Here is a 26,623-nt window from a genome sequence, read left to right as displayed (position 1 = left end):
CCATATTATACTATTAGTTACATATAAAAAAAACTACTAACAATTTATAAAATACATTAATTATTTAAAAGTAGCAAATATTAACAATCAAAAAAATATTTGAAACATAAATGTATTTATTTCATTTCATACCCGATAACACACACTAATAACAAAACACTACAACAATTTTAATTATATTTATTTCCATTATTAACATAATTAATAACCAATTAAAAAATGTCTTATTAATAAATAAAAACATTATTGAATACACAAGCTTTAACACTCTAATATCCACAACATACCCCTAAATTAAACTATACAATAATAAAACACAATTATATATTATGTTAAACTACTAACAATAATTAAATAACATAATTGTATTTAATACCCGCCAATACACCCCATTAAAAGTAAAAGCAAAACACAAAAAATAAACATTTGCCCAAAATAAATATCAAATAGTTAACATTAATTACCAACTACATATTACTTAATTAAACACAAATTACTTACCAGCCTTCATTCCTATACACAACACAACACACATAAAGTTAATTACACAATTAACATTATAAATTACCAATTAATTAATTAAAATGAGTTAACAACTAATTATTAATTCATCAATTGAAAAATAATTTGCAAACCCACCCTTCCCACACTTTACACCTATAAAAACTACCACACACAAATATAATTAATTGCACGATTACCAAAATTAATTTTAAATTATTTAAAATTAATTTATATCCAATTATTAATTCATAAATAAACACATTTTTTCCCACCATTGACACCTATAAACACCACAACACACACCTAAAAATATTTACACTATTACCTTAATTAATTACCAATCAATTAATTAAAATTAGTGAACAACCAATCACCAAATAATTATTAATAAATTACTTTACACATTTAACATAATAACATCTCAATTAAACAAATATTAATAAATAAAAAAGTATCAATACATTAAACTACGGAAATAAAAAACTAATACATTTAATATAATTAAATTACTTCCCACCCTATTCCCCTATAAACCCACAACCCACTACAGAGCTTTCCAAACTGTGTGTCCCGACACAGTTCTGTGTCACCTGCAAGTGGTCGGTGTGTCGCGGGATGACACCACCGGTATTAAGGGAACTTACTGCTGATTAAGAGGCATTCCTTTGAAAGAGTGTCTCGGAGTCTGCCGCAGCGCGGACTCGGAGACACTCTGCTCTATGGGGGCCGGCGATTCACAACAAAGCCCCATTAAGGAGTAAATGGTCTTTTAAAGACCTGCGAGGTAGTCGGGTGTAGCTGTGTGTGTGCCCTGTAAGCTGGGTTAAGGTGACAGAGGGAGGCACGCAGAGGAGGGAGACGGGAAGAGACAGGGAGAGGGAGGGAGACTGGGAGACAGGCAGAGGTAGGGAAACAGGCAGAGGGAGGGAGACAGGCAGAGGGAGGGAGACTGGGAGACAGGGATAGGGAGGGAGACAGGCAGAGGGAGACAGGCAGAGGGAGGGAGTCAGGGAGACAGGCAGAGGGAGGGAGACAGGGACACAGGCAGAGGGAGGGAGACTGGGAGACAGGCAGAGGGAGGGAGACAGTTAGACAGGCAGAGGGAGGGAGACAGGGAGACAGGCAGAGGGAGAGAGGGCGGGAGGGAGAGAGGGAGACAGGCAGAGGGAGAGAGGGAGACAGGCAGAGGGAGGGAGAGAGGGAGAGAGACAGGCAGAGGGAGGGAGAGAGACCGGCAGAGGGAGAGAGAGAGAGAGAGAGGGCGGGAGAGAGGGAGACAGGCAGAGGGAGAGAGAGAGAGACAGGCAGAGGGAGAGAGGGAGACAGGCAGAGGGAGGGAGAGAGGGAGAGAGGGATAGAGGGAGAGAGACAGGCAGAGGGAGGGAGAGAGACCAGCAGAGGGAGAGAGAGGGCGGGAGCGAGGGAGACAGGCAGAAGAAGAGAGAGAGAGAGAGAGACAGGCAGAGGGAGAGAGGGAGAAAGGCAGAGGGAGGGAGAGAGACGGGCAGAGGGAGGGAGAGAGACCGGCAGAGGGAGAAAGAGAGAGAGGGCGGGAGAGAGGGAGACAGGCAGAGGGAGAGAGACAGGCAGAGGGAGGGAGACAGGCAGAGGGAGGGAGACGGGCAGAGGGAGGGAGAGAGACAGGCGTAGGGAGGGAGGGAGGGAGAGAGACAGGCAGAGTGAGGGAGGGAGAGAGGGAAACAGGCAGAGGGAGGGAGACAGGCAGAGGGAGGGAGAGAGGGAGGGAGAGAGACAGGCATAGGGAGGGAGAGAGGGACACAAGCAGAGGGAGAGAGACAGACAGAGGGACAGAGAGAGACAGGCAGAAGGACAGAGACAGGCAGAGGGAGAGAGACAGGCAGAGGGAGAGACAGGCAGAGGGAGAGAGACAGGCAGAGGGAGAGAGGGAGACAGGCAGAGGGAGAGAGAGACAGGCAGAGGGAGGGAGAGAGACAGGCAGAGGGAGGGAGAGAGGGATGGAGACAGGCAGAGGGAGGGAGAGAGGGAGAGAGACCAGCAGAGGGAGAGAGACCAGCAGAGGGAGAGAGAGAGAGGGAGGGAGAGAGGGAGACAGGCAGACGGAGAGAGACAGACAGAGGGAAAGAGAGAGGGACACAAGCAGAGGGAGAGAGACAGTCAGAGGGAGAGAGAGAGACAGGCAGAGGGAGAGACAGGCAGAGGTATAGATGGAGACAAGCAGAGGGAGAGAGAAAGACAGGCAGAGGGAGGGAGACAGGCGGAGGGAGGGAGAGAGGGAGAGAGACAGGCAGAGGGAAGGAGAGAGGGAGGGAGACAGGCAGAGGGAGGGAGAGAGGGAGAGAGACCGGCAGAGAGAGAGAGAGAGAGAGAGGGGGGGGAGGGAGAGAGGGAGACAGGCAGAGAGAGAGAGACAGGCATAGGGAGAGAGAAATTATTGTTGGGCCATAGGAAGACAAAAACTCGAGGTGGTTAAAACTTATACCTTTTTAGGCAAAATCATTTCAGCAAATTTAAGCGAGAAACTCCACATTGAACACAATGCACATAAAGCATTGGCTCATGGTATGGGGTTAAGTTCCCTGTATAACGCTACAGGGAAGAGACACTTCACACTATTTCTAGAGGTATTTAGAGGAAAGATCCCCGCCACATTACTTTATGGATTAGAACTAGTGGAGCTAAATTATTGGGGATTCCTGCAAAAAATAGAAGGAAAGGTACTAAGAAGAATTTCCTCTCTAAATACAGCTTGTTCAGTCTCTGCATGCAGGCTAGAATTCGGACTCCGAAGTTGTTGGGTACAGGGGCTGATTGCCCTTGTAAGGTGGGTGGCCTGTTTAGCGAGAAGTAACCCAGATACCTTACGGGAAGCTATCAAAAAAGAACTTCTGGGCCACTTTAATGAGTTCTCTATGCTGGTTAAGAACTTTAGAAAAGCTGTAGTTTTGTTAGAGTTGGATGAAAGCTCATTGTTTTCACTTACTCCTGCTGAACTAAAGTCTAAATTAAAATGCGCTTCATGGGAGCTCAGTTTCAAGATGGATATGATCACTAAACAAGGGAATAAAGAAAGGCAATTACTGTTAAGTACATATACACCAAAACTTGCCCAACAATATCTTACCTGGAATATTCCCCACAGAGTCCGTAGATTGTGGTATCTTTTAAGACATGATCTGCTCCCCCTTAATTACCTCATTGCGAAATGGTATGGTGTATCCCCGATATGCAACCTTTGTAGTAATGCCATACAGGATCGTAATCATGTCTTGTTTATTTGTCCGGCATTGCGCCCTTTGCGTTCTAAGTGGCTAAAACCAATTTGTTTACAACTGGGAATTTTAAATGTTAAAACTTTTTTCCATGCACTTTACTATCTGCCAAATGAAATGTTCTGTTTTAGAATTTTTAACTTCTTCAAGGGTTTTTTAGAAATGTATTAAATGTTTCATGGAGAAGAGCTAGATGACTGCTCAACCAGTGAATAAGCTGTGGTTTTTTAACTCTGTAACCTATGTTTTCCTTTGTAACTATTATTGTATAATTGTATGTGTTTTATGTGGCCCTCAGTTGAGAGCCAAAACATAATAAACTAAACTTGAAGCATAGGGAGAGAGAGAGGGAGGGAGACAGGCTGAGGGAGGGAGAGAGGAGATAGACCGGCAGAGGGAGAGGGAGAGGGAGAGAGAGGGAGGGAGACAGGCAGAGGGAGGGAGAGAGGCGGAGGGAGACAGTCAGAGGGAGGGAGGGAGGCAGGCTGAGGGAGGGAGAGAGGGAGAGAGACAGGCAGAGGGAGAGAGACAGGGAGAGAGAGAGGGAGAGAGACAGGCAGAGGGAGAGAGACCGGCAGAGGGAGGGAGACAGCAGAGGGAGGGAGGGAGACAGGCAGAGGCAGGGCCTGACTCGCCGTAGCGGGCACCGGGCAATCCCACGTTGCGCCGCATGGATGGGGGGCCGGTTTGGGGCCCCTGGGGGCCGTTTCTGTTACAGGGTCGGTTTTGCAGCATAGCTGCAAAATCGGTCGTGTAACAAAATCGGCCAAAAACTGGCCTTGGCAAAGAGCTCGGTGGCACCCCCCAGCCCCCTCAGAGGGTACGGAGGGGCGGCCGAGCACTTTGCCAGGGCTTTTTTTGGGAGGGAGGGCGAGAGGGAGAGAGACAGGCAGAGGGAGAGAGACAGGGAGAGAGGGAGAGAGACAGGGAGAGAGGGAGAGGGACAGGGACAGGCAGAGGGAGGGAGACAGGCAGAGGGAGGGAGACAGGCAGAGGGAGGGAGAGAGAGAGAGAGAGAGAGAACCCTCCGAACTCCCCTTAGGTGTTTCGGGCTCGCTACACTGCCTTACTGTGTCCCGTAATGATGCATCTCCAAAAAGTGTGTCCCCAACATGAAGAGTTTGGAAAGCTGTGCACTACAGAACTGAAAGTGCAAAAAAACGAGTAAAATAAAATGAATACCTACTAAAAATGTAACACATATAATAAAAATAGAAACAAATCTTATACAAAAAAACAAACATCATATACACATAAAATATATATTGAAATACATAACAATAATAAAAATCAATATTTTGAACAACTATGTTTTTGCAAACAATATTAAATACTTCGATATTTTTAAAGCGATATTACCTACCTTAAGTCAATATTCTTGGCCACGATATTCTAGATCTCGATGTTCCTAAACCATGATATTAATGACTCGATATCTGTGCAACCTCTCTGCAATGCAGCTCTGTGGCGCATACTGGAGGTACCTGGTGGGCTAGTTGGACCCTAGGGACCCTCAGGATTCAAGGAGACTTAATCCCCCAACTTAAAACACGCCAGAGGGGTGCGTTTGCACAGTGGTGAAGGGAGGGGGCGGGGCCTGAAGTGACATGTGTGCAAACACATCTTGAGGCGCGTTTTAAGTTGGGGAATTAATTCCCCTTCAATCCTGAGGGCCCCTGGGGCTGACTAGCCCACCAGGTACCTTCAGTAGGCACCACAGACCTGGGTTGTAGAGAGGTGATTCAGGCCATGCCCATTTTAACACTTCTCTGCAATGCAGCTCTGTGGCACTTACTGGAGGTACCTAGTATGCTATATGGACCCCAGGGACCCTCAGGACTCAAGGGGACTTAATCCCCCAATTTACCATGCACCAGGGGGCACGTATGCAGAGTGGCGGAGAAAGAGGGCATGGCCTTTGTCTACCTCTCACCAATATCACTGCGTGGGGCTTACTGGAGGTAAAAGGTATGCTAATTGGCCCCTAAAGGACCCCCAGCAGTAAAGAGGACTTCAATCCCCATCCAAGAGCGTGCCAGGGAGCGCATTTGTAGAGTGGTTGGAAAAGTGGGCGTGGCCTGGTACGAGTACTTACCAATGCTGCTGTGTGGGACTGTCTGAAGGTAATAGTTTGGGAAGTTGGTCCCCAAGGATGTTTTTCTAGGGCCAACTACCCCTCTTGTTACCTCCAGTAAGTCCCACACAGTGGGATTGCTAAGACGTCTTCGGAGGCCATGGTCCCCTTTCTCTACCACTCTGCAAACGTGCCTCGTGGCAGACTACGGGAAGGGGGATGAAGTCCAATTCAGTCCTAAGGGAGTTTGGGGGCCAACAATCCCTCCAGGTACTTCCTGTAAGTCCTACGCAGAGGAGTTGGACGGCTAGCACCCTTTCTCCACCACTCTGCAAATGCAACTACTAGTTAAAGTAGTATATTTCTGCACCTCTGACTTAGAGGTAGTTTTAATCCCCCTGCCCTATAATGTACTAGGGCCTTACAGAGGAGGTCATGCTAATCACAGGGGTACCCCAACGCATAGTGTTCCCTAGTGTATGTAGGCTTTTTCATTGTATTCTAAGTGTCTTTTAGCATAGCACTGGGCCTGGTTAGTCAGAGTCAGTTACCACGAGTACCCGTCTGAAAAAGTTGTGAGCACAGGATGATTTTGCAACAAGGTCTCTTTCTGCTCCTCTGTTGGTTCTTTCTGCACATGTCTTGCTTCTTCCTGTACTTTTCTTCGTCTTTGTGGACTTCTGTTGCTTCTTTCTGCATTACTTTTGCTCTTTTCTATGCGTTTTTTCTTCTTTCTTCACATGTCCTACCTCTGTGACATTGTTAGAAACTAGCATTTAAAAACCCTTAGAAATTCACTTAAAAACCATAGGTTTCAGGCACATTATAGTTAGAAATTAGCATTTAAAAAACCTTTGAAATTCACTGAAAAAACCATACGTTTCAGGCACGTTACAGTTAGAAATTAGCATTTAAAATACCTTAGAAATTCACTGAAAAAATCATAGGTTTCAGAGGCGTTATAGTTAGTTGGACATTTCACTCGTACAAAACCATAGATATTACCCCGTTATAGTTAGTTCAGCTAACTATAACTTGTGCCCCCGCACTGCTGATGATGTCACATATTACATCACTCATGACATGGTCAGTGACATCACTGATGACATCCAATGCAGATCTGGGGTGAGTTGCAGCTACACTTTGTGCATTCCCTCCAGATAGCCACAACAATGATAGGATAGGCGTGTCTGAGTACCAATCTACATACATCAGCAATCTGATGACCTTGCCTGGGCAGGATAAAAAAGGAAGAGCTAACAATTCACTTGAGTAAGCTGTGTTCTGTCCCCACACAAAGGACCGATTATCCCCCACAGATAGCCTAGCAGACAGGACTGAGGGTAAAGGGATACTTCTGCACTTCAGAGAGCTGCTTGAAAGTCCCCCCACATCAAAGGCACTTTTTGGTGTAAGTACTGGGTCCCTGACCCCTTAAAATCAGACACCCAGGATCTTGACCTGAACATCTGTCAGAATGACTGCTGTGCTGCCTAATGAACTTATCTTTGGACTGCAGACTTGAAAGGCCTGCTTTTCTCTTGTGTTACCCTGCTCTCTGCTGCTTCCTGACTATGCAGAAGGAGAGCTGGACTCTGCCTTTCCTTCAAGTGATCTCCTAGGGCTTGTTGGTTTGCCTCCTGTTGCTTGTGACTCAGAGTTATCAAAGTCTCTACCCCTGCTACTGTGCCTGGCTTAAGGGAAGTGCCTCAGAAACTCGTAACACTGATTTTGAAGCATCTCCTCTCTGTGTGTAACAGAACTGCCTCATCGAAGCGGCTGCAGGAGTAAAATCGGCACAAAGCACCGGAACCAGCGCTTTGCCACCAGAGATCTACACATCGGACAGTGTATCACTGTCACAGCAGATTTGTGAGATCGACACATCGCCCTCGACTGCATGACAAACTCCAACGCATCACTTGACGTCTCTCAACTTCAGCACCTGTGTTTGGAACTGATGCAGCACCTTCACTAATTGGAGGAGATGGACGCATCTTGTTGCTTGAGATAAGGAAAGGTACTTTGATCACCGGGGTCTGTGTGGGTCCTGTAGCTGGCCTGCACTTCCAGAAGGGCTGCATGAACTTTTACTTTGTCCTGGTCCAGCTCAACCTAAAGTAACCTTTTTAGTGCCTCATGCTTTAAGCACTTTACTGCATTGATTCCTTTCAAATTGAATATCTCAACTTCGATACATTTGATTTTGGTAATTTTGGTCTTGTTTTGTTTATAATTTTATAATCTAATATTATAAACCTGTGTAGAGTATTTTTGTGGTGTATTTATTTTGTCACTGTGTTGGTTCGTTGCACAAATACCTTACATATTGCCTTTTTAGAAAAGCCTGACTGCTCTGTGTCTAGCGACCAGAGGGTGAGCACAGGTTATCATTTAGTTTGTACTTGGCTTACCCTGTCTAGAGTGGTGGTTTAAGCCTGGTCTGGATGTACACCCGAGCAAACCAGGAATTCCACTGGCCAGTCAAGGTCAATGGACATAGACATGAGGTACATATAAGCTTCCTTACATTAAGTGATACAAAACAGTAAATATTGCATTCATGTCATTCACATTGAATGCAAATTTAAGTAACATTCTGTATTTCAAATATGGAAGCCAAAATTGTAAATGATTGGTATATCGTTTCCAAACCAATAAACCATCCACATAGTGAAAGTCACATTGTAAACGAAAACACACATTACCTAGAATGTGGTGGCCATCTTTGAACTCTAGTAAAATATGGCAATAGAAATATGTGCATTCAATAAGACCCACTTCATGACAACTGAGTTTGGGAGCCTATATCTGGAGCGGAAGCCCTTTGTGGCACACCTGTTTGGTTTGCCTGGCACTCACATTTTGCTCTGCTCCGATTACAAGTTTCGATTAAATATTGTGCCTGGAACTGCCCAACAGGGCATACTAAAGCTGTTTCCAAATTCTGAGCTATTCACATTCAACTTCAGAAAGATTAAACCGAGTAACCTGGCCATTATAAGCTCGGACTGCTACCCAAGGCCAGGGTACTAATGGACAGCAAGCTCTATTTTAACTAAAGTTATTTTTAATACTATTATGATAAGCAGCATCAACAAACCCAACAAAGGTATGGTTGAAACACAACTATAGTAACCTGACTTATCAGACCAGTCCCCTAACAAAAGGCATCCTACCCACACACCTCTTCAGTCTCCAATATACATTCTCAGACATGCTAAGCCAATGCAACCTAAACTGAGCACATCTCCAGCCCTCATGAATAACCCAACTTTGCCCACAAGAATACAACACAAACCCAAACCACTCAGAATGGTTCTGGCCTGCAACCTCTCTTGGTCAAAATACTACAGGACCACACCAATGATGTCTGTACCCTAAACAAATACTGGTTAACATTATAGAATGTTGGTTAGGTCTCAAGTAAAAAGGATGCAACATACTCAAATTACCAATACACACCCAGAGATCTGAAATATAATAAAGACACTCATAAGATATGATAATCTAAAACAAGCATTGCCAAAGTTAATAGGTCTAACTTTTGACATGCTGAGTATCCAGAGAATAACAAGAATTTTCAGTGTCCCAATCTAAACGATATTTTATATTTTGTGTATCTGCTGCTGTTGTGTGTGTATTTAACTGTAATTCTATTACATGTGCTGTATTAAGCTATGTGTGTGAGAAAGTGAACTGCTGCTGCGTGTGCTATACGTGAGCAGTTTACTGCAGTGAGAAAACAAACAAGCATTTGCAATGCAATAGGTCTCGCAGCATTAAAGTTTGAGTTTTTGGCATTGTATATGACAATGGGTTGCATTAAATTTTTAGCAAAGTCTGTATTGGTGTTACTAATAGCAGAAGGATTGGGCCAATCAGTATTATACGTTAATATGGTTTCAAAAGAATGTCTTTGTTGAGGAGATTTGGAAATCAGGTGAGTTTCCCTTGAAGAGGGTAGGACCGGATAGTGGTGGGTAAGGGTGAGGCCCTCAATAAATGGTCGGAAGTCCTCTTTCCCTGCTTTGTTTTTGTGCTTGTGTTTGTGGCCCCTGAGATGCTATATTCTTTTGGATGATGTCACTGAGGTTCAAGACCCTAAAGAGTGAGGCAAAAATCTAACCTCTGTTGATGTACCAAAGTCTAAGAATGTACCATTGAAGTATGGGTGGTGAGCAGAGATGGAGGCTCAGGAGACCAGGCTGAGGGCAGTTGTATCTGAAGGGGAAAGGGACGTCAGGACAGAACTTTCCATGGAGAGAGGCTGGGGTGGGAGCAGAAGCAGGGGGTTTTGAGGATTTGATCGACTCTTCTGCCTGTGCCTTGGGTGTTTCCCAGTTAGCTCAAGCCTGTATTAGCTTTGCCAATTGCCTTTGGTGGGGCTGCAAAGCATTGAGATGCTGCCCACAATCATCAAAATAAAAATGTATAACAAAATGCCCACACAATGGCTGTGCAGTTATTCCACTGTCAAAAGCATGCATCAGAATGTATGCGCACTTCGCTGACATTACATAGGTGTGTTTTGCTCCAGTTTTCTTTTTTTTCCAATTCAGTTTGGAAGACGGCAAATAGAAAAATAAATATTTTTTAGCACAAAAGCTCCAATTAAAATAAATAAATAAAAAAGCTGGTGTGAGGTAGAGCGGTCGTAATGTAGGAGCGGGTGGGAAACGGAAACAAGTCAGCCCAGCACCATGTGACTCTGGGCAATAAATTGCGTAATATTCCTGACGGCCCCCAACGCCGGGATGCCTCCGGGTAACTGTTCGTGCTTTACAAATACTGGATTTACAACCCCCCTTGACTGTCTTCAGCTTGGGGACAGGGGAGAAGGGAAAAGTATGTAAAAGGAAGATGTGGAAAGACCGCGAAGAGAAGGTTAGGTGTGGTAAGGGGCAAAGAGAAGGTGGGGTGAGGGGAAAGTAGAACAGAAAAGGGAGAACACTGAAGGAGCAGAAAGGTGGAACACGGATACAAGCACTGTGGAGAGAGAGGAAAAAAACAAACGAGAAACCACACAAACCCGGGAGGAGCACATGAGACAGGAGGCATAGAGAAAGAAGAGGTTGAAATGGAGAAGAAGAGAAGACAACTGGGCAAAGAATGGGATGAGAGGAAGAGCGTGACTGAGTGACGCTGTGTGCACACGCCTAGGTGCCTTGAAGCGAGCAGCAGCGCAGTGCCTGGTGACTCTCCTTGATGGCGGCAGTGTGTTTGTAAGCTGGCAGGGCACACTGCACTTAATTACTACCTCTAGGCGCGGTCTAGTGTGTGTTGCGGCTTCCAATGCACACTGAGGTAGTGACGCTTTGTGCAGCGCCGAGAGTGCATCTGCCATTACTGCAAGGCGCTGTCCATACCACGGGGCCTGCGTGAGGGTGCTACGAAGGCAGAACTGTCACTGATGTCAGCACAGCGCTCTCTGCTGCTGCCAGGCACTTTATCGCACATGACCTCCACTCTGCTTCTCTCCAAAAGTCATCCTCTGTAAATTACATGCCCCGCCCACATGCATTAGACACCCCCAAAAAGTAAGTCACGTAGAACTTGCCGCTCCCTTACCGTGTAGTACGACAAGAGACCCGCGTTGTAATCCAGCACGAACCAGCGGTACTGCCAACTTTTCATAACGTTCGTCCATTTGCTTAGCGGACCTTCCATGATAGACGCCATATTGGGACAGAATAACAACACCACCAGCGACGTCACGTGGCACGTTTTCTGTCGGGCGAAGTGATGACGTGATGACGTGGACTGTGGCGCGCGAGGAGAGGGGATGCATAAACTGGTGTCCTGCGCAGCTTGTGCACGAGATGAGGGGAAAGACCGGACTGGCGGTAAGTGGGATGGGGGGCGGTGCGCTTGTGTGTGCGAGCGTGTGTGTGTGTGTGCAACGGAGGAGCGTGTGTGTGTGCGCGACGGGGGTCTCTGTATGTGTGCGTGCGTGTATGTGTGCTTGTGTGTGTGTCTGTGTGTGCGCATGCGTGCAGAGGGTGCCTGTGTATGTATGCTTTCCAGGAGACAGACACGGCGAGCGCGTTCGCGCGCGCGCGGCCGGCGGAAAAGGCAAAGCGCGCGACCCAGACTGTCTCCTGGGAAGCATGCTCCCTGACATAAGATCTCGGCGAGTACAGCGCTGACGCGCTGTATCGCTACGAGACCTAAAAAGTTAATTGCTTGCTATACACATGCATATTTGAGATAAATAATTGTATTCGGAATCATTCAATGTACTTGTGAGATGTGAAGTTGTAGGCCATGTATCAAAATGCAAACAGCAAAAAACACGAGGAGAAGAGATAAAGTCATCTGGGCAGAAAGTAACCCTACTTTATGGGTGGGTTTAAGAGCTAGTAACGAATACTCTTGCAGATAGCTGCACAGTCAAGAAAACACCAAAAAAGAAGAGAGCTGGTGGAGCCTCCAGGTGGGTCCATTATACACACACCAGTTTGCAGACCTTTGGAAACCAAGATCAAACGTGCATACCTGTAATTCTGCAGTAAGGTTGGTCTTTGGCCCCAGGATGCTTGCCACCATGCTGTCTGTCACTGGGAAGTTGTCCGGGATTTTTTTGCACTTCTTTATCATCATGGGATCCACGCCATTGAGGAACTGGTACCCAAAGAAAGCATCTTCTCTCCAGTGTTGGGACACATACTCTGTGTGACAGAGCACAGGAATACTAATAAGATTACACTGTCTAGAAAATATTTTGCATTTGCGAGTGCTGTTATCATTAGGACAGATTCTTCTCACTTATTTCTCTCCAGAATCTGCTGCCCCACCCGCCTTACCTTGAGCTTATTATTTTCTAGTGAGTGTTTTCTGCATTTAAAGGAATTGGAACGAAGAGTCCATTAGAGTGGGAAATGGAAATTGATATATCTAAAAATATGTTTACAATATTGACATGGTACAATTAACAGAGCTATATTAATTTATTCTTAACACAATGAGCTGAGAAAAAGCTGGTGCTAATAGACTTAGAACTTTTCTATCACAATGTTCGGCTGACAGCATGTGCATCACGAGCTTGGGAAGCATGTGCAGTTCAACACAACGAAGAAAGGGGAAGGGATGTGGCAAGAGCTATCGAAATAAGAAGAGAGGGCATAGGAGGTGTAGCCAGACCCTCAGGGGACCACAGCTACTGTGCCCCGAGGGCTCCAGGATGTGCGGCATCAGCACAAGGCAATAAGGGGTGTTCGGGGTGAAAGCAGATGGACCCCGTCTCATCAGCAAGTAGCCCTACCTTGACGCGGGAAAACTGTGTTCTGGATTGGTCCAGCTTCCTCTTAAAGGAACCAATCCCAGGAGGGCGTTACCCCCACCACCCCCAGAAGCTTAAAAGACTGACACCGGTGGTCAGTTGCCGACTACGAATGTGTGGGGACAGCAACATCTCACACAGGAGGAAGGCTTCACCCTGAGGCAAGAAGGAAGGACTGGTAGGTGGAGGCAGATACTAGGAGCGATATGTGCTCATTAGCATGATATAGATACATTGGCACATTGGGGTTTTTAAGTAATGGCAGATATTTTATATTCTGTCTCCTGTCAAGAAGGGAGCTATCACGAGAGCCTTTCAAGCTAGCAGGATGCTCTTAAACGAAGAGGGCCTAGTGATGTAGGGGAGCTTCTAAAGTCAGTGAAACTACCGCAGTATAGCAGCAGGGCCAGCTTTAGGGCAGTGCATCAGGTGCAGGGGGCACTGACCTCAGAGGGTTGCTGCAGGGGTGGCTCTAGGCTCATGGTGGCCCTGGACAGTGAGTGTAGGTAGGGGGCCCCAGAAGAGGAGGGCCGGGCAGGGCGGAGCCCCCCCGGAGCTCAGGAAGGTGTTTTAAATAAACGTCCAGAAAAGGCAATAGATGACCAGTACCTGCGGCTGCTCCCACCCTAAAGTTCAGGATTGCTCCTTCCTGTGACCCTACGAAAGCCTGCTGATCCTCCTTTCTCTTTCAATTTGGATAACTAGATTTGTGTACTCGAATTCTCTTCATTTTGCTTGCAATGGGTACGCGAATGTCGTGTGCCCTCTATCCCACCAGATATTAACTATGACTATTGCGCTAACACCAGTACTTTATAAAAACTATAGAAAAATTGTAAGAGGACTCGTCCGCCGGGAGAGGAAAAGGTTACAGTTGCCTTCGTGCAAGAGTAACAGGGAATGAAAGGATGGTGGTGGAGGTGGCTTATATACGCCTGTACCGGCGGGTCAGCAGTGGGTAGGGAAAAAAAGAAGCCAATGAGGAACCAAGAGGAACGCAGGCGCGGAGGCCAGTGAAGAGGGGGGACAGGGTGTTTGGAAGTGGAACAGAGCTGGAGGCCGCCAAATCCATGCCAGGGTCCGCCACGCAAACATGTATCCATCCTCAGAGGATTATTATATTAAGGATATATATTGGTGTGGGGGCCCCTGGGGTTTGGTGGCCCTGTGCAGGTGCACAGCTTGCACATGCCTAAGGCCACCCCTGGTTGCTGTGTTTAGCAGTAACTTATTATTGAAGAGAGAGGAGGGGCACTTTTGCCTGGTGGTAGTGAGAGAATCCGAGGAAGATGTCATAGTGTGTAGTGGCGCCAAAAATGATTGTCGCACTAGAAGCCACCAGTGCTAAACCCGGCCGTGTATAGAGGAGACCGCACAATTAAACTGCATCAATAACACAAAATGGCTGCCAGTAGTGCATCAGAAAGGAAAGAGTTGCAATAGCGGTGTGACTGGGACGTCGAGTCGGGGTCAACTGGGAGAGACGGAATAGTCACAAAGCCGACATGGCACTTGAAGCTCAAGCATGGACGGAAAGTGCCTCGGATGACACACAGATAGGAAGGGAAGCCTGGAAGCTGGCTGCTGTGTGCAACCCGAGCGGCCTGCTCATTCAGCGCATGGACTGAAACCTGTGCTAGAGGGTGCTGCCGAAGATGATTTACGGTGTTGTCAAGCTGGCTTAAGACTGTGGATCACTGAGTACCATGGATGGATGCTGACTTTCCTGCATGGTTTATGGTGTGTATCAATGATCGATTGCTGCAATGATGATTTAAGATCTGTCAGTCTCTTTTAGCTTTTCGCAAAAAACTCAAGAACCTTCTTTGTTGCCAGGTTTAATTTCCTATCCTCCAGCTAGCTGCATCCTCGCTTCTCCTGCTTAAAACTGGGAAACCCTGATGGGTAGTTGTGCGCTTTATAAGTCTTCTAAATCAATAAATTAATGATTTATGACTATCTGATGACTTAGGACTCCATTTTAATTAACTGCGACCTATGACCTCCACCCAGGGTCCGACCATCCCTCCCTTCCACCTGCCCTTCTTTTGATAAGAGTCAAAGGCCCGGCAGGATGAGGTAGCTTCTCTGGTGCAGGTCCACATACAAGAGTATTTACCACTAATACATAATACTACAATTTTATCAGGGGCTTTGATGCCACAGGAACTGACAGCCAGATTCATGAAGCCGAAATCGGCTCGCAAAGGGCAAGATTCTGAGAATCTGGCCCTTTGCGAGCGCTATTTTTGCGTTTGGAATTCATCATTCCGAATGCAAAAATCGCAATTCTAAAAATCGCTAAATTGCGAATAATTGCATTTAAGGAATCTCAATTTGAGATTCCTTAAATGCAATTCATGAACCATTTTAAAATTGCAAATTCGCAATCTGGGGCCGCTATTTACCGCGAAGTGTAACTACGTGGTAAATAGCGAATACTTAGAAAAATGCACTTTAGTGCATTTTTCTAAGTTGTATGTTACACACACACATGTCCTTTGGACATGTGTGTGCACAACACCTGTGTACATTACCATTTCAGGGGTGCTACAGGGTGTCCTTTGGACACCCTGGCGCCCTTGAAATGGCATCCTTAATTGCGATTCGCTATTTGCGAATCACAAATAAGGAATGACTCCCCATTCATTCCTATGGGCCTTTACAATTAGCGAATCACAAATAAGGAAGCTGTAGAAATCGCAATAAATATTGCGATTTCTACATGAATCCCGTTTTGCGAGTCTTTAATAGCGATTCCTTAATAATCGCTATTAAGGACTCGCAAAACATGACAATGATGAATCTGGGGGGGGAGTTGTTTCCTCCACCAGAGTCAGTGGATTAGCATTAACAATTAGGAGAATTTATAAAACTTGAACTTCCCAACAAGACACACAATAACATTTGATATTGACAAATATATCGTATTTATCACAGTGTTATCTCTGCATCACAAAGCATAGGGTCACAATACATATAATGGACAGGTTTTTTTGCTGCTTTTTAAAAAGTTAGAACTTAATTTTTCTATTTGCCTACACTATTGGCAGCTGGATTTTGGGCAATTCTATTTGGTCTTCAATCTGTAGAAGGAATGTTGACATCGCTTTGGCTGGTATCTTATTATTCTAGATTTAGATGCTCTATTGCATTAGGTGTAGAAGAAACACTGGCGCTTATTTGCTAAGGACAGTAAGACAATAGGGAGAGCTGCCTTTTGGGCTAACTTTTAATGTTAATCGATTTTTTAAACTTCACAAAAACGCACCAGAACTAACTAAGATTCATTCCTGCCTTATAAACTATAAAGGAAGGACAAACCCCATGGCAGGTCATCTGCTTCGCTGTGGCCATCCGGTCCTGTGGTGGTTTACTGTGGGCGAGGATGCTACTTGCATGGATGGATGGATGGATGGATAAATGGATGGATGGACTGCCATGATCTCAAGTGATGTCAATGACCCCATCATGTTCCCAGCCTCTTACCAGTGTCAAGCCTTGACACACGGGTACCAAATAGCACCAGTTTACAAGTGGGTTGCAGCCCTAGGCATGAAAAATCCCGACTTGTAAAATAGTGCTGATGCACAGACAGGTAGAAAGCTTCATCCGCAGCTGATTGGAGCAGGAGGATGAAGTTGTACCCCACTTCTGTGTAGGTTCAAAATGGAAGAACTATGGAGGATGAAAGAGGAGGCAAACATAGCCAGCCTGGCTGAACCCCAAAAGCAGGGGATGGGCTGCTTTCGAAAACCACTGAGGCGGTCTGCTCTGCGGTCCACTTAGAAGTGGTAATGTCATGTGTAAGAAAGGTACTCCAAAACATGAGATGAGCTCCCTTGTACGACTAATCAAATGACCTTGAAGAAAGTAACAAAGAAAAAAAGAAAGCCTGAAAATAGACCTGGCCCTCTATGGTCCAGAGTAGTGTCTGTGTCACACCAACAAAAAACAAACTAAGATTAAAGGAAAGAAATCCTTTAGCAGTCTTTTTAGGGGGAGAGCTCAAAGGGAATGCTCTAGAGATGTATAGATTTGTGGTTTTCTAGCTAGGTCATGTGGTGTTTGGGGGTTAAACAAACTCACATTGAAAGGACTGCCACAATACTTCTGTAGAACAGAGGAAGGTGACTTGTACCCGAGAAAGTTAAAGATTGAATAAAAAAAAAACAATGAATGTTCAGTGGTGTGGATAACAGTGTTTTGACCGGAAAAAGAAAAAATGTATTCTGAGTCGGAATTAGACTTCAATAAAAGTGACTAGCAAATGGTGTAATATTTACCCGCATGAGTGTCAGCGATTTCTGTCTTGTTACATTCTAGCAAGTCATCAATGTGCATGGAGCTACAAAGGCAAGTCTCATCAGTTTGTTAAATATGAACCTTGCTCTCAAAAGGCCACTGTGCTCTATTTCACATTCGTGGTGTCCTGTGCCTCTCGGTGGTTCCTTCTTTGTGGTTTAGTTGCTTAGTTAACATGACTAAGCTTTAGTACTACAGCTGATACCAATGAGTACTTTAATAGAATGGATATATTTTATATCAATCTCATGATATTCTGCTCTGCTTAAGATGCAATGGATGTGACTAAAATGGTGTAGGTTCCTTTTTAATAATATCGTATTTTTTAATGGATTTAAACAAGGTATCGTGCATTTTGGCCTGCAATTCACAAATTAAAGTGCATGTTTTCAGATAAGGAGGGCAGAAGCCTAATATACGTGATCACCATAGAGTGACTAATACTGGTGATATTTTCTTTTATGTGCATTTTGATAAAGTCATATCTGGCAAGCTGCATGGAACTTAACCAGTAAACTGCAACTCGATAAAGTCATCTTTATTAGGAGTCCAATCTGTTTTCAATTTTGGTTATTATCATAACATGCTACTCTTATGCTCATTTGGTTTAATATACATATTTAAGTACATGGACATACCGATGTAAAAACATTTTTGGGGATTTTCTTTATGGGCACATTCACAACATAAGACCTTTCCATAGTTTTATTAATCAAAAATACAACATAATAATATGTCAAGTTCTGGTTCCTATACAGAACACGTCTGTCCTAATGCTCCCTCTGTAGTCGTTACATCCATGGGCGGGATACTTAACTCCAATTTATTATTCTTAAATTAATAAAATCTTCATCTCACATTTGTCAAACTCAATACTCCCAGTCAAAATTTATTTTTATCCCATTGTTTTTGTACTGTGTTCTTGGTCTAGATCCAGATATTTAATAGTGTGTCTCCATTAAGTAATGCTCAATGGTGCATTCTTTGTTGAACCAACATATTTTACTGCAGATGCAGGTGTTTGTTAGGGTGTACTATATGCAACTGTTTGCTCTACAATTAATACAAATCTTGATGTCTTTCATTCTGTGAAGTCTGAAATATATAAGATAGTTGGGTTTCGATCTGTGTGATTACAACAACTGCAAATCCCACATTTGTGGAACCCTGGAAACATATTGAAGTCCATGAATATTTTTTTGCCTTGATATCACCTGAATTGAGAATGTTCTTGGAGGTCATTTTGTTCTGTCAGTGGAGGTTTGGCTCCAATATATAGCTTGATCGAGCAATCCAGTTTCAAAATGTGGCAATGTTTGGCAATAAGTTCAGCTGAATAGTTATTCACAAATCTGATTACATGTACTGTAGCAGTTTCTGATCCCTTTTTGTATCTGTTGAGGTTTAATAACTCATTATGGTTGGTTGGCTGGACTCTGGTAAGAGCTCTATTGATGACTTTATTTGAATACCCCTTTGTGTAGTGAAGAATCAGTCATCAAAAAGCACAAATCTCCAATTGATTCAGACAATCTGGCTTTTTGCGATGTGAGATGGAGATATTATTATCAATTTATAAAGATGAAATGCATATTTCGATATCTATTTTGCTAGTATGCTAACCCGTTTGAATTGAAAACGTGTTAACCTGGTAATTTCTATGCATTAGGAAAGGTTTTTCTAATCTAAATTTGCTTTCAAGACTAGATTGTTAATTCACATTCCCCTTGGTAGTCTTTGCACTTGATAGAAAATATCTCATATTTATTCAGGATATAAACATGTTATTAATTGATACACAGTTATAGACTGCCCCGGTGATATGGCAAGAATGCCAGCAGATGGAGAATTTGTTCACACTATGGGCAGATGGCAAAGAGGAGGGAGGAAGGAAAGACCACAAGATCTGTGTTAGGACAGAGGATAAGAGAGCACCCCATGTGATACGAGATGAATTGCCAAAGCAGCCTTTTTGTCCCAGATCAAGCAGATAGTTTACATCTCTTGGAGCATGGGCTTGTTCCTTGGGGAATCATATGGACTGGAAGAGAAAGAGGACTGAAGTGCTATCACTGTGGTGAGGAGTCAGTAAAGGCAGGAAATGGAATGGCCAAATTATCAAGCAAAAGGCCTTGAGCACGGAGACCAGCGAAAACACAAGAGTGTTGCTAAGGGTGATAGATCTCCACCCATTGAGATTGCCCAGGGGCAACATAGATTGATGGAGAGCAGAAGTGCCAAAGCTGAACAAAAGGGGACAGAGAAGAAGGGTTGTCAGGGGCAGAGATCAGAATTGCAACTGAACCCCAAACATGCACCTATAGTCAAATAATGAGGTAAAGGGGGATTCTCTGGGAGACAGAGCATGCGGAATGGGATCTGCTGTGAGATGTGGTAAAGAGGGATCTAATCAGTAAAGTCTCAAGAGTGTGCTAAGAAAGAATGAAAAACAACCGTAAACTGGGTAGCATGGAGCAGGGCTCTCAGCACGTACAAATACAATCATTCTAACCTAACCAGTACCACAGAGCATTGATACACTAACAATTAATTTGCCACAGCCTCCGAAGTTCTCTCATTGACCCCCCCCCAAAAGGCAGAGTTCCCTAACGTTAGAAATGTTAATAAAGCATCTTTCATTTTTTTTATTGACCATCACACAAACATGGAGGGACATAAAACATTGTTTCAAGGTCTATTGCTTTGTTTTGAGGTCTAATGTAGTACACATATCCAATTAGTTGGCACAGTCATGCTCCAAGAGAAGCTCCAGGGTGTCAGATCAGAAGAATGTCAATTCCCAGCTCAGTGCTCTTATATTTTCCAGCATCATTTAGAACAATGGGGTTGACCCAATAAGTCAAAGGACCTGGGTATTAATTGATTTAAAGAAACACAGTGGTCCTGGACATTTCTTAAAGCTCAAATCAATTCACAAATTATTGTTTAACGCTTCAAGGACCAAATCCTGTAAAAGATGGAGATGTAAACAAATAATACTAAGCCAGATGAAGTATCAATAATTCTTGGAACCCAACACACTTTTGTTAAAGAATGAATCTTTACATTGATCACGATACTTCAATTTATTTATAGCATCTCTAAAAATGTATGTACACATATTCAATTTGAATAAAAGGAAAAGAGAAGAGCTGCCAAGTGCAGTAAGTGTGTGAAAAGAGTGCTCAAGTGATTTTAAAGAAAGAAGAAAATATGGGAATAATCAAAAAGGGAAAAATTCAGATAATTTAAATTCAACTGAAGTGTAATTCTTCTAGTCGAACTACAAAGAGGCCTACCCATACAATATTCAAAACAATTGGTTAGAAATAAATTCTGAAAAGGGACATGGAAAGGGGGGCATAAAAACAAGGTATAGGCCTCAAAATAACAGGGAAAGGACTGTCGACGTTTCGACCCTGGCACAATAAGGGGTAAATTGACACCTCTGCTGTGGGTCTTCTTCAGGACTGGATAGTGGGAGGGAGGGACCGGGGCATACCAAAATTGCTGTGTGCAAGAGTTGTCCAAGCAATCAATGAGAAGGACCCATAAATGGTGTGCCCATAGGTAATCAATTATTGTTTAACTATTTCAATAAATTCCTGTTCTTAATCTAAGAAACGCCAACCGACTCGTGGCCAAGATGATTAAAAAACAGTGAAAGGGCGGTAGCCGGATTAAGCTGCAATGCGTAAACACCACCAGCACTGACTTTCCGTTACACTTTCCGAGGTCAAAAAAACCCAGGGTTCCGTGTGACAAAATTCCATGAACCGGGGGAACCGCCAAGGGTGACTCCTACTGGCAAGACGGGCGCATCAACACGGCACCTGGTGTCAGATCAGAAGAATGTCAATTCCCAGCTCAGTGCTCTTATATTTTCCAGAGTATTCCTGTCACGATCATTTTCAACATTCTTCAGTATCATCCAGGAGTATATCCACAACATATGCATGATATTGTACTATGGTCAATGTTTAATTCAAACATCCATTATATGTAGTCTAAATTTTATGTAAAAATACAACAATGTAATATGAAAACACCTAATTTGAAAATATCTATACATTTCCATGGGCCAAAACTTTTTAAAAATAATTTTTGGGCGGTTTATAAGCATTTCTCAAAATAAAATGCTACTCCTAATGCTAGATATTAGGGGGACATCACATTTTCAAGAGGAAAATTAGTAATTTGAAAACTCCTCTTGACAATCTAGATGGATGGGTCTTGTAGGAAGATTTTTCCAAATATGGTCAAGCAAAACCACTGATATTGAACATAGCTCAAGGAATGTTGACAACTATCATTATTTTGTGTTTTCTCTTTGAAGTGTAACTTAGTCTCAACGGGATATTGTCACATTTTTACATGTCTATTTGGTTGTTTTTGAAACTGCAGCATCACACACGTTTTACCACAGCACTAGATTACAACGACAACTGCCAAGGCAGTGAAACAATTTTTACGCAATGCTGAAAACTCCTCCTAATGGTGAATTTTGGCATATTTTGTACCATTTGGAGCACGATGCTGAAATTGGCAGTGACACTTTACATACATATTGTTTTATTTTAAATGTATTGAGCTAAGGTTGTTTACAAAATAACATGTATGTTTGTTTGTAGTTTTCTGTAGTGACAGTTGTACCTCTCTCTCCATAACCATGTAATCAAGAAAAAAGAAACCTAATGCAATAATGTAATGAGGTTCCCTTTCATCCATTGCTAGCTTTTCGTTCACATTCGAAATCCAGCCCATGGGCAGGGTCTCCGCACAGTTCAGCCACTAGCTTTGTTGTAAATGTCATTCACATTCTGGATCAGCCAACAGCACAGCCACTTAGAGTATGAGGTATTATGTAGGGTGATTGAAATTTTGTTTCTTTACTTATAAGCGTGCACTGGTGAGAACATAAAGCAAAGGAGTTATCTTCTGTAACCACCACATAAGCTCAGCAATCAATGGTGTTGTGTGTGACATGTGGTGTGGCTGCAGAAGACAGCACATCCCTCACAGGATGGGTGATTGCAGCAGATTGAACACAAAATTCACCTTGAGCCCCACGGTGTTCAATGGGCTAAGACCCAAACCAATATGGCCACCACAATTTCAGTTAAACACACAAGAGGAGATCACAAGCCAGCTACACTGTATATGTAGCTGTGCACATTGAATGATTTCCTCCAACAGGAGTAAGAGGTTACATTGTAAAGTATGGTACAATGTATCATGTGTGTGGGAACATCATTTGGTGTTTAATAAGGTGGAGGTGGGAACAGAGCCCCACGTAGCAACAGTGTGCTTGAGTGCTGGCCAATGGATGGTGCCAGCCAAGTGCATCTCTAAGGTGAGAGGGTGTTGCCTAACGGCCAGAGCTGCCACCTCGGACCTGAGAGGCGGGTTCATGTCCCTGTCTGCTCAATATCCTGTGATTCTGGAACAATTATTTAATCCCTGTGTCTAAATACACTGAATCAGACCTTGTGTGATGTAACTGGTGCTCGCGTAAAGCAGTCCAATGCCCCTGGGTCACTTAGTGCTATATAACACTGCAAAAAAATCTTATACTTCTCAGAAGCACACACAAACACTGATGCCTCCTGATGCCCTGTACTCGCACAACCTCTAAGGCTATTTTCAGTATAAGTGATACTGTAGGCCTGCTGTTCAGCCTGACCAAAGTACTATCATTTTAATCATGGTTGTTTTCAGATGGACGCCTGTGTGTTAAAATCTGCATATGTAATGGGTTACTGATGTGTTTAAATCTCAGTGCTGAACCTGATTAAACAATGATGTGCCTAAATGTTTTAAGTGCCAAGTTTACTCATTCCTCTGCTATCTCCAATCAAACACTCAAGTATCATATTAGTAGGACAAGGAGGCAACAAAGGTAGATTTGAAATGGATAATAAGCCTGCCAGCCGGTGAAGGGGCTAAACACTGAAGCAAGATGGCGGCGGAATGCTGAGCTCCATTGTTTCACAGAGCTAACACGTGGTATTTATTGCCTTTTGTGGCCATTCACCATGCCTCTTGCAGCCGTCTCCCATTCCTGTATCTTCTGACGTTCCAATGAGCTGTTGGGAACCTCATGAGACCCTCTCTCACTGCCCTGCTGTTGCAGTGAAAATCTCCTCAAACGCGAATGGCTGCCATTTTCTCTGCACACTGCGCACTGCTCGCATGACAGTTCATCACCTCAGGATTCTTCCCAAATGATATGAGTGTGCGTTTATTTATTTTTGACAGTCTTTATCATTCCAATTTCGTGTTCCCGGATAAATGCAGACATTGTGTAGCCCTAAATATGTTAAGAAAAGGCCTGCAATGATCTAGTAATGATGTTTGTAGCTGGGAGGGACTATGCTAATTTTACACTGCCCGAATATTTTGGCTCTGGGCAAAATATATTGAAAACAAGATAAATATGTTCATGGGCACTGTGATACTGATGTGACCCAAAGCTCTATGTTTCTGCAGGACATTTTATGTTCTATTTTTTTTCACGGACTGACACTCATCATTCTTAATGGCTTTGAGTTTCTTGTTATTCATCCTGTAATAATGGTTTGCACTCCCTATAATGGCTTTGAGGTTCTTGTTCTTCATCCTGTAATAATGGTTTGCACTCCCTATACTGTCACAGTGATTTAATGTCCAGAGCTATAATTTGTTAAGCAGCTTGTCAGGGGGTCTTTGTTCCCTTATTTCTTTGCGCCCTTGCAAGCTGGTGTGAACTATCGACCTCCATATTTTCTATCTTGCTGATATGTAGGTGACTGATTTCTCAGAATATCGCGGTACATCTCTGAAGTCTGCCACTCACCATCTTATCAGATTTCACCCACCACCTCTTCTTGTTTGGGCAGACTTTGATCCCCTCATAAGTTCACTCATCGTTGGTGCATTTTATTAGAATTGCTAGTGACTCCCAAATTACCGCTAAGTCATTGTTTTCTGGTACCAAAGCTAAAAGAGCCAAAATGATCCTCCATCTCCAAACCAGCCTACTCAAAATGTTGTTTTAGACACAATTTTGAATAAGGTGCATGCCCTCAAACCTTTCATGAATGCTACTAATGAAAAATGACAACAAATTGAAGAACGTTGGATTGTTATGGAAGGCAAAATACTCAATATGGTACAACGTGTAGGCCACCTTTAGTATGCAGCTGTCAAGATCCCCATGTTGGAACACGAAAATCCAAAACTTAAAATACACACTGAAAATCTTGAAAAACGCAAGAGAAGGAATATTCTTCGCGTTTGTGGTTTACTTGAAAAAATTAGGGGCCTTGACCTTCTGACCTTCTTGCAAAAATTTCTACCTGATCGTCTAGACCTTCAATATCCTTCTCCTTTCCTTCTCCGCCTGGGTCGTGTCCAACCTCAATCTACTGGACCTCTTGGCATCATAATGATCATTATGGAATTTACTGGTCGGATGAGTGTTTTGGGAGCTGCAAGTGAAAAACGTCGCCTTGTATGGTCTGGTCACAACATCTTCGTATCTCAAAATATCTCCAATGCAAACAATGCTAGACATAAGGAATTCTTAGCTCTTAGTCGATAACTGAGAAATTTGAACATTCGTTATGGCATCTTGCATACTTGTCCTACGTGGGAGTCTCACGATCCGTCGTAGATCCGGTCAAATGAAAATGTTCCTACAAAATATTATGAAGCAACCCATGGGTACTAACATGCATTTCTCCTAATCCGTTTATCATGTATGGCCTCGCTGTCTTCCCTACTTGTCTTTCAATCTATTTGTATGCATTATTTTATTAATCTGTATTATTCTTCTCCATTGTCACTCTTGCTTTCAGTAATGACATGCCTTGTGCTCATTCTCCTTTCTTTTTACTTCAGGTCTGGTTTTATTTCCTTGACCTGTCCTTTCATTCTTTTCTTACTATATACCTCTTTTTCTTTTCTTCTTCTATTTTTATCCTTTTTCACATTCATTTTGATTTATTTCCCTTTCTTCTCTATCTGTAAATGTATGAGTGTTTATTTGTTTCTCTTCTTTATTTTTTGGCAGTAACTTCATGTTATTCAATTGTTAATGTTTAATGAGTTCCTGTTCCTCCATCTTTTTTGCAGTATGTTATCACAAAAACAATACCCTTGGCTCTAGACAGCATCATATCTAATGTCCTCTTATAGAACATGTGTGGTGTGGGTCATCCCGTTATTGTCAAAAGGTACTCTCACATTTGTCTATCTTTAATTTTCATATTGTTTTTTTACAAGAAACCCATTGTAATGAAGTTCAATCTCTCAAGCTTAAGCGTCAATGGGTGGGTCAAGTTCTCTTTTCTCCTGCTGTTAATCATAAAGGTGGTGTGGCTATCTTATCTAATAAATTGTTGAATATCCAAGTTTTATTTTTTGAATTTGATACAAGTGGACGATAGGTAATGCGTAATGCCACTATTTTTAGGAAACACATTAATTTTTTTAAACATTTATGGCCCTGTCAAATCTGACCCTGATTTCTTGTATAATATTACATAAAAACTATCCTCAATTACTAATCCTATTTATATTTCGCACTATGTCACTGTTTGATCCTCTTTTGACTCATCCTTTAATAATACCAAGCATGCTCGTTGGAGGTTTAACAATTGTTTGTCATCTGATCAAACTTTTATCTTGGAAGCCACCTTTTACATTAAATAACTTTTCCAATTTAATACATCTATTGACTCTTCAGTTCATAGCAATATTGCCTATACTGCCCCAAAAAATATATTGATTTCCCAATACCTCTCCACTCTACAATGCATTAAGACTCTTGAAGGTACTTACTTTACTTCTAAATCCCCCTCACATTGGTGAGATCTCACTAAAACAAAATCATCCCTGAATAAATGCTACTACTGATGCGTGTTACAACCTCCTCAAAATAAAATCTAACCATCAGGGGGGTCAAAATAAAGCTGGTAAAATGTTGAATAACTATCTAAAAGTTAAATCAGAAAATACTTTTTTAGACATATTCAAAATGACAACACAAACACTATATTACACTCTGATTATGATATTGGTAAAATATTTCAATCCTATTATGAATCGTTATATACGGAAGATATTTATCCTTCTGAATTTAATATTCATTAATTTTTTAATGACCTTCCTAATCCCCCTTCAATACTGGACATTCTGGCTTCTTTTGAAGAAGACATAACTTTC

The 26,623-nt window shown here is 43.1% G+C and overlaps 1 protein-coding gene across 1 annotated transcript in view; it reads right to left on the bottom strand.

The window, feature by feature from the left end:
• The window catches only part of LOC147678115 (hydroperoxide isomerase ALOXE3-like), a 250,228-nt gene that overhangs the window by 58,450 nt on the left and 165,155 nt on the right, over positions 1-26,623 (bottom strand). Inside the window, exon 6 of the mRNA XM_086945977.1 lies at positions 12,328-12,500. Within this exon, the coding sequence (XP_086802103.1) occupies positions 12,328-12,500 (173 nt within the window). The remainder of the gene's footprint in view (positions 1-12,327; positions 12,501-26,623) is intronic.

This window comes from Lissotriton vulgaris, chromosome 12 (assembly GCF_964263255.1).
Source record: "Lissotriton vulgaris chromosome 12, aLisVul1.2, whole genome shotgun sequence".
Classification (NCBI taxonomy): domain Eukaryota; kingdom Metazoa; phylum Chordata; class Amphibia; order Caudata; family Salamandridae; genus Lissotriton; species Lissotriton vulgaris.
Note: the sequence above shows the minus strand (reverse complement) of the source record. Positions and strands in the feature narration are given on the sequence as shown.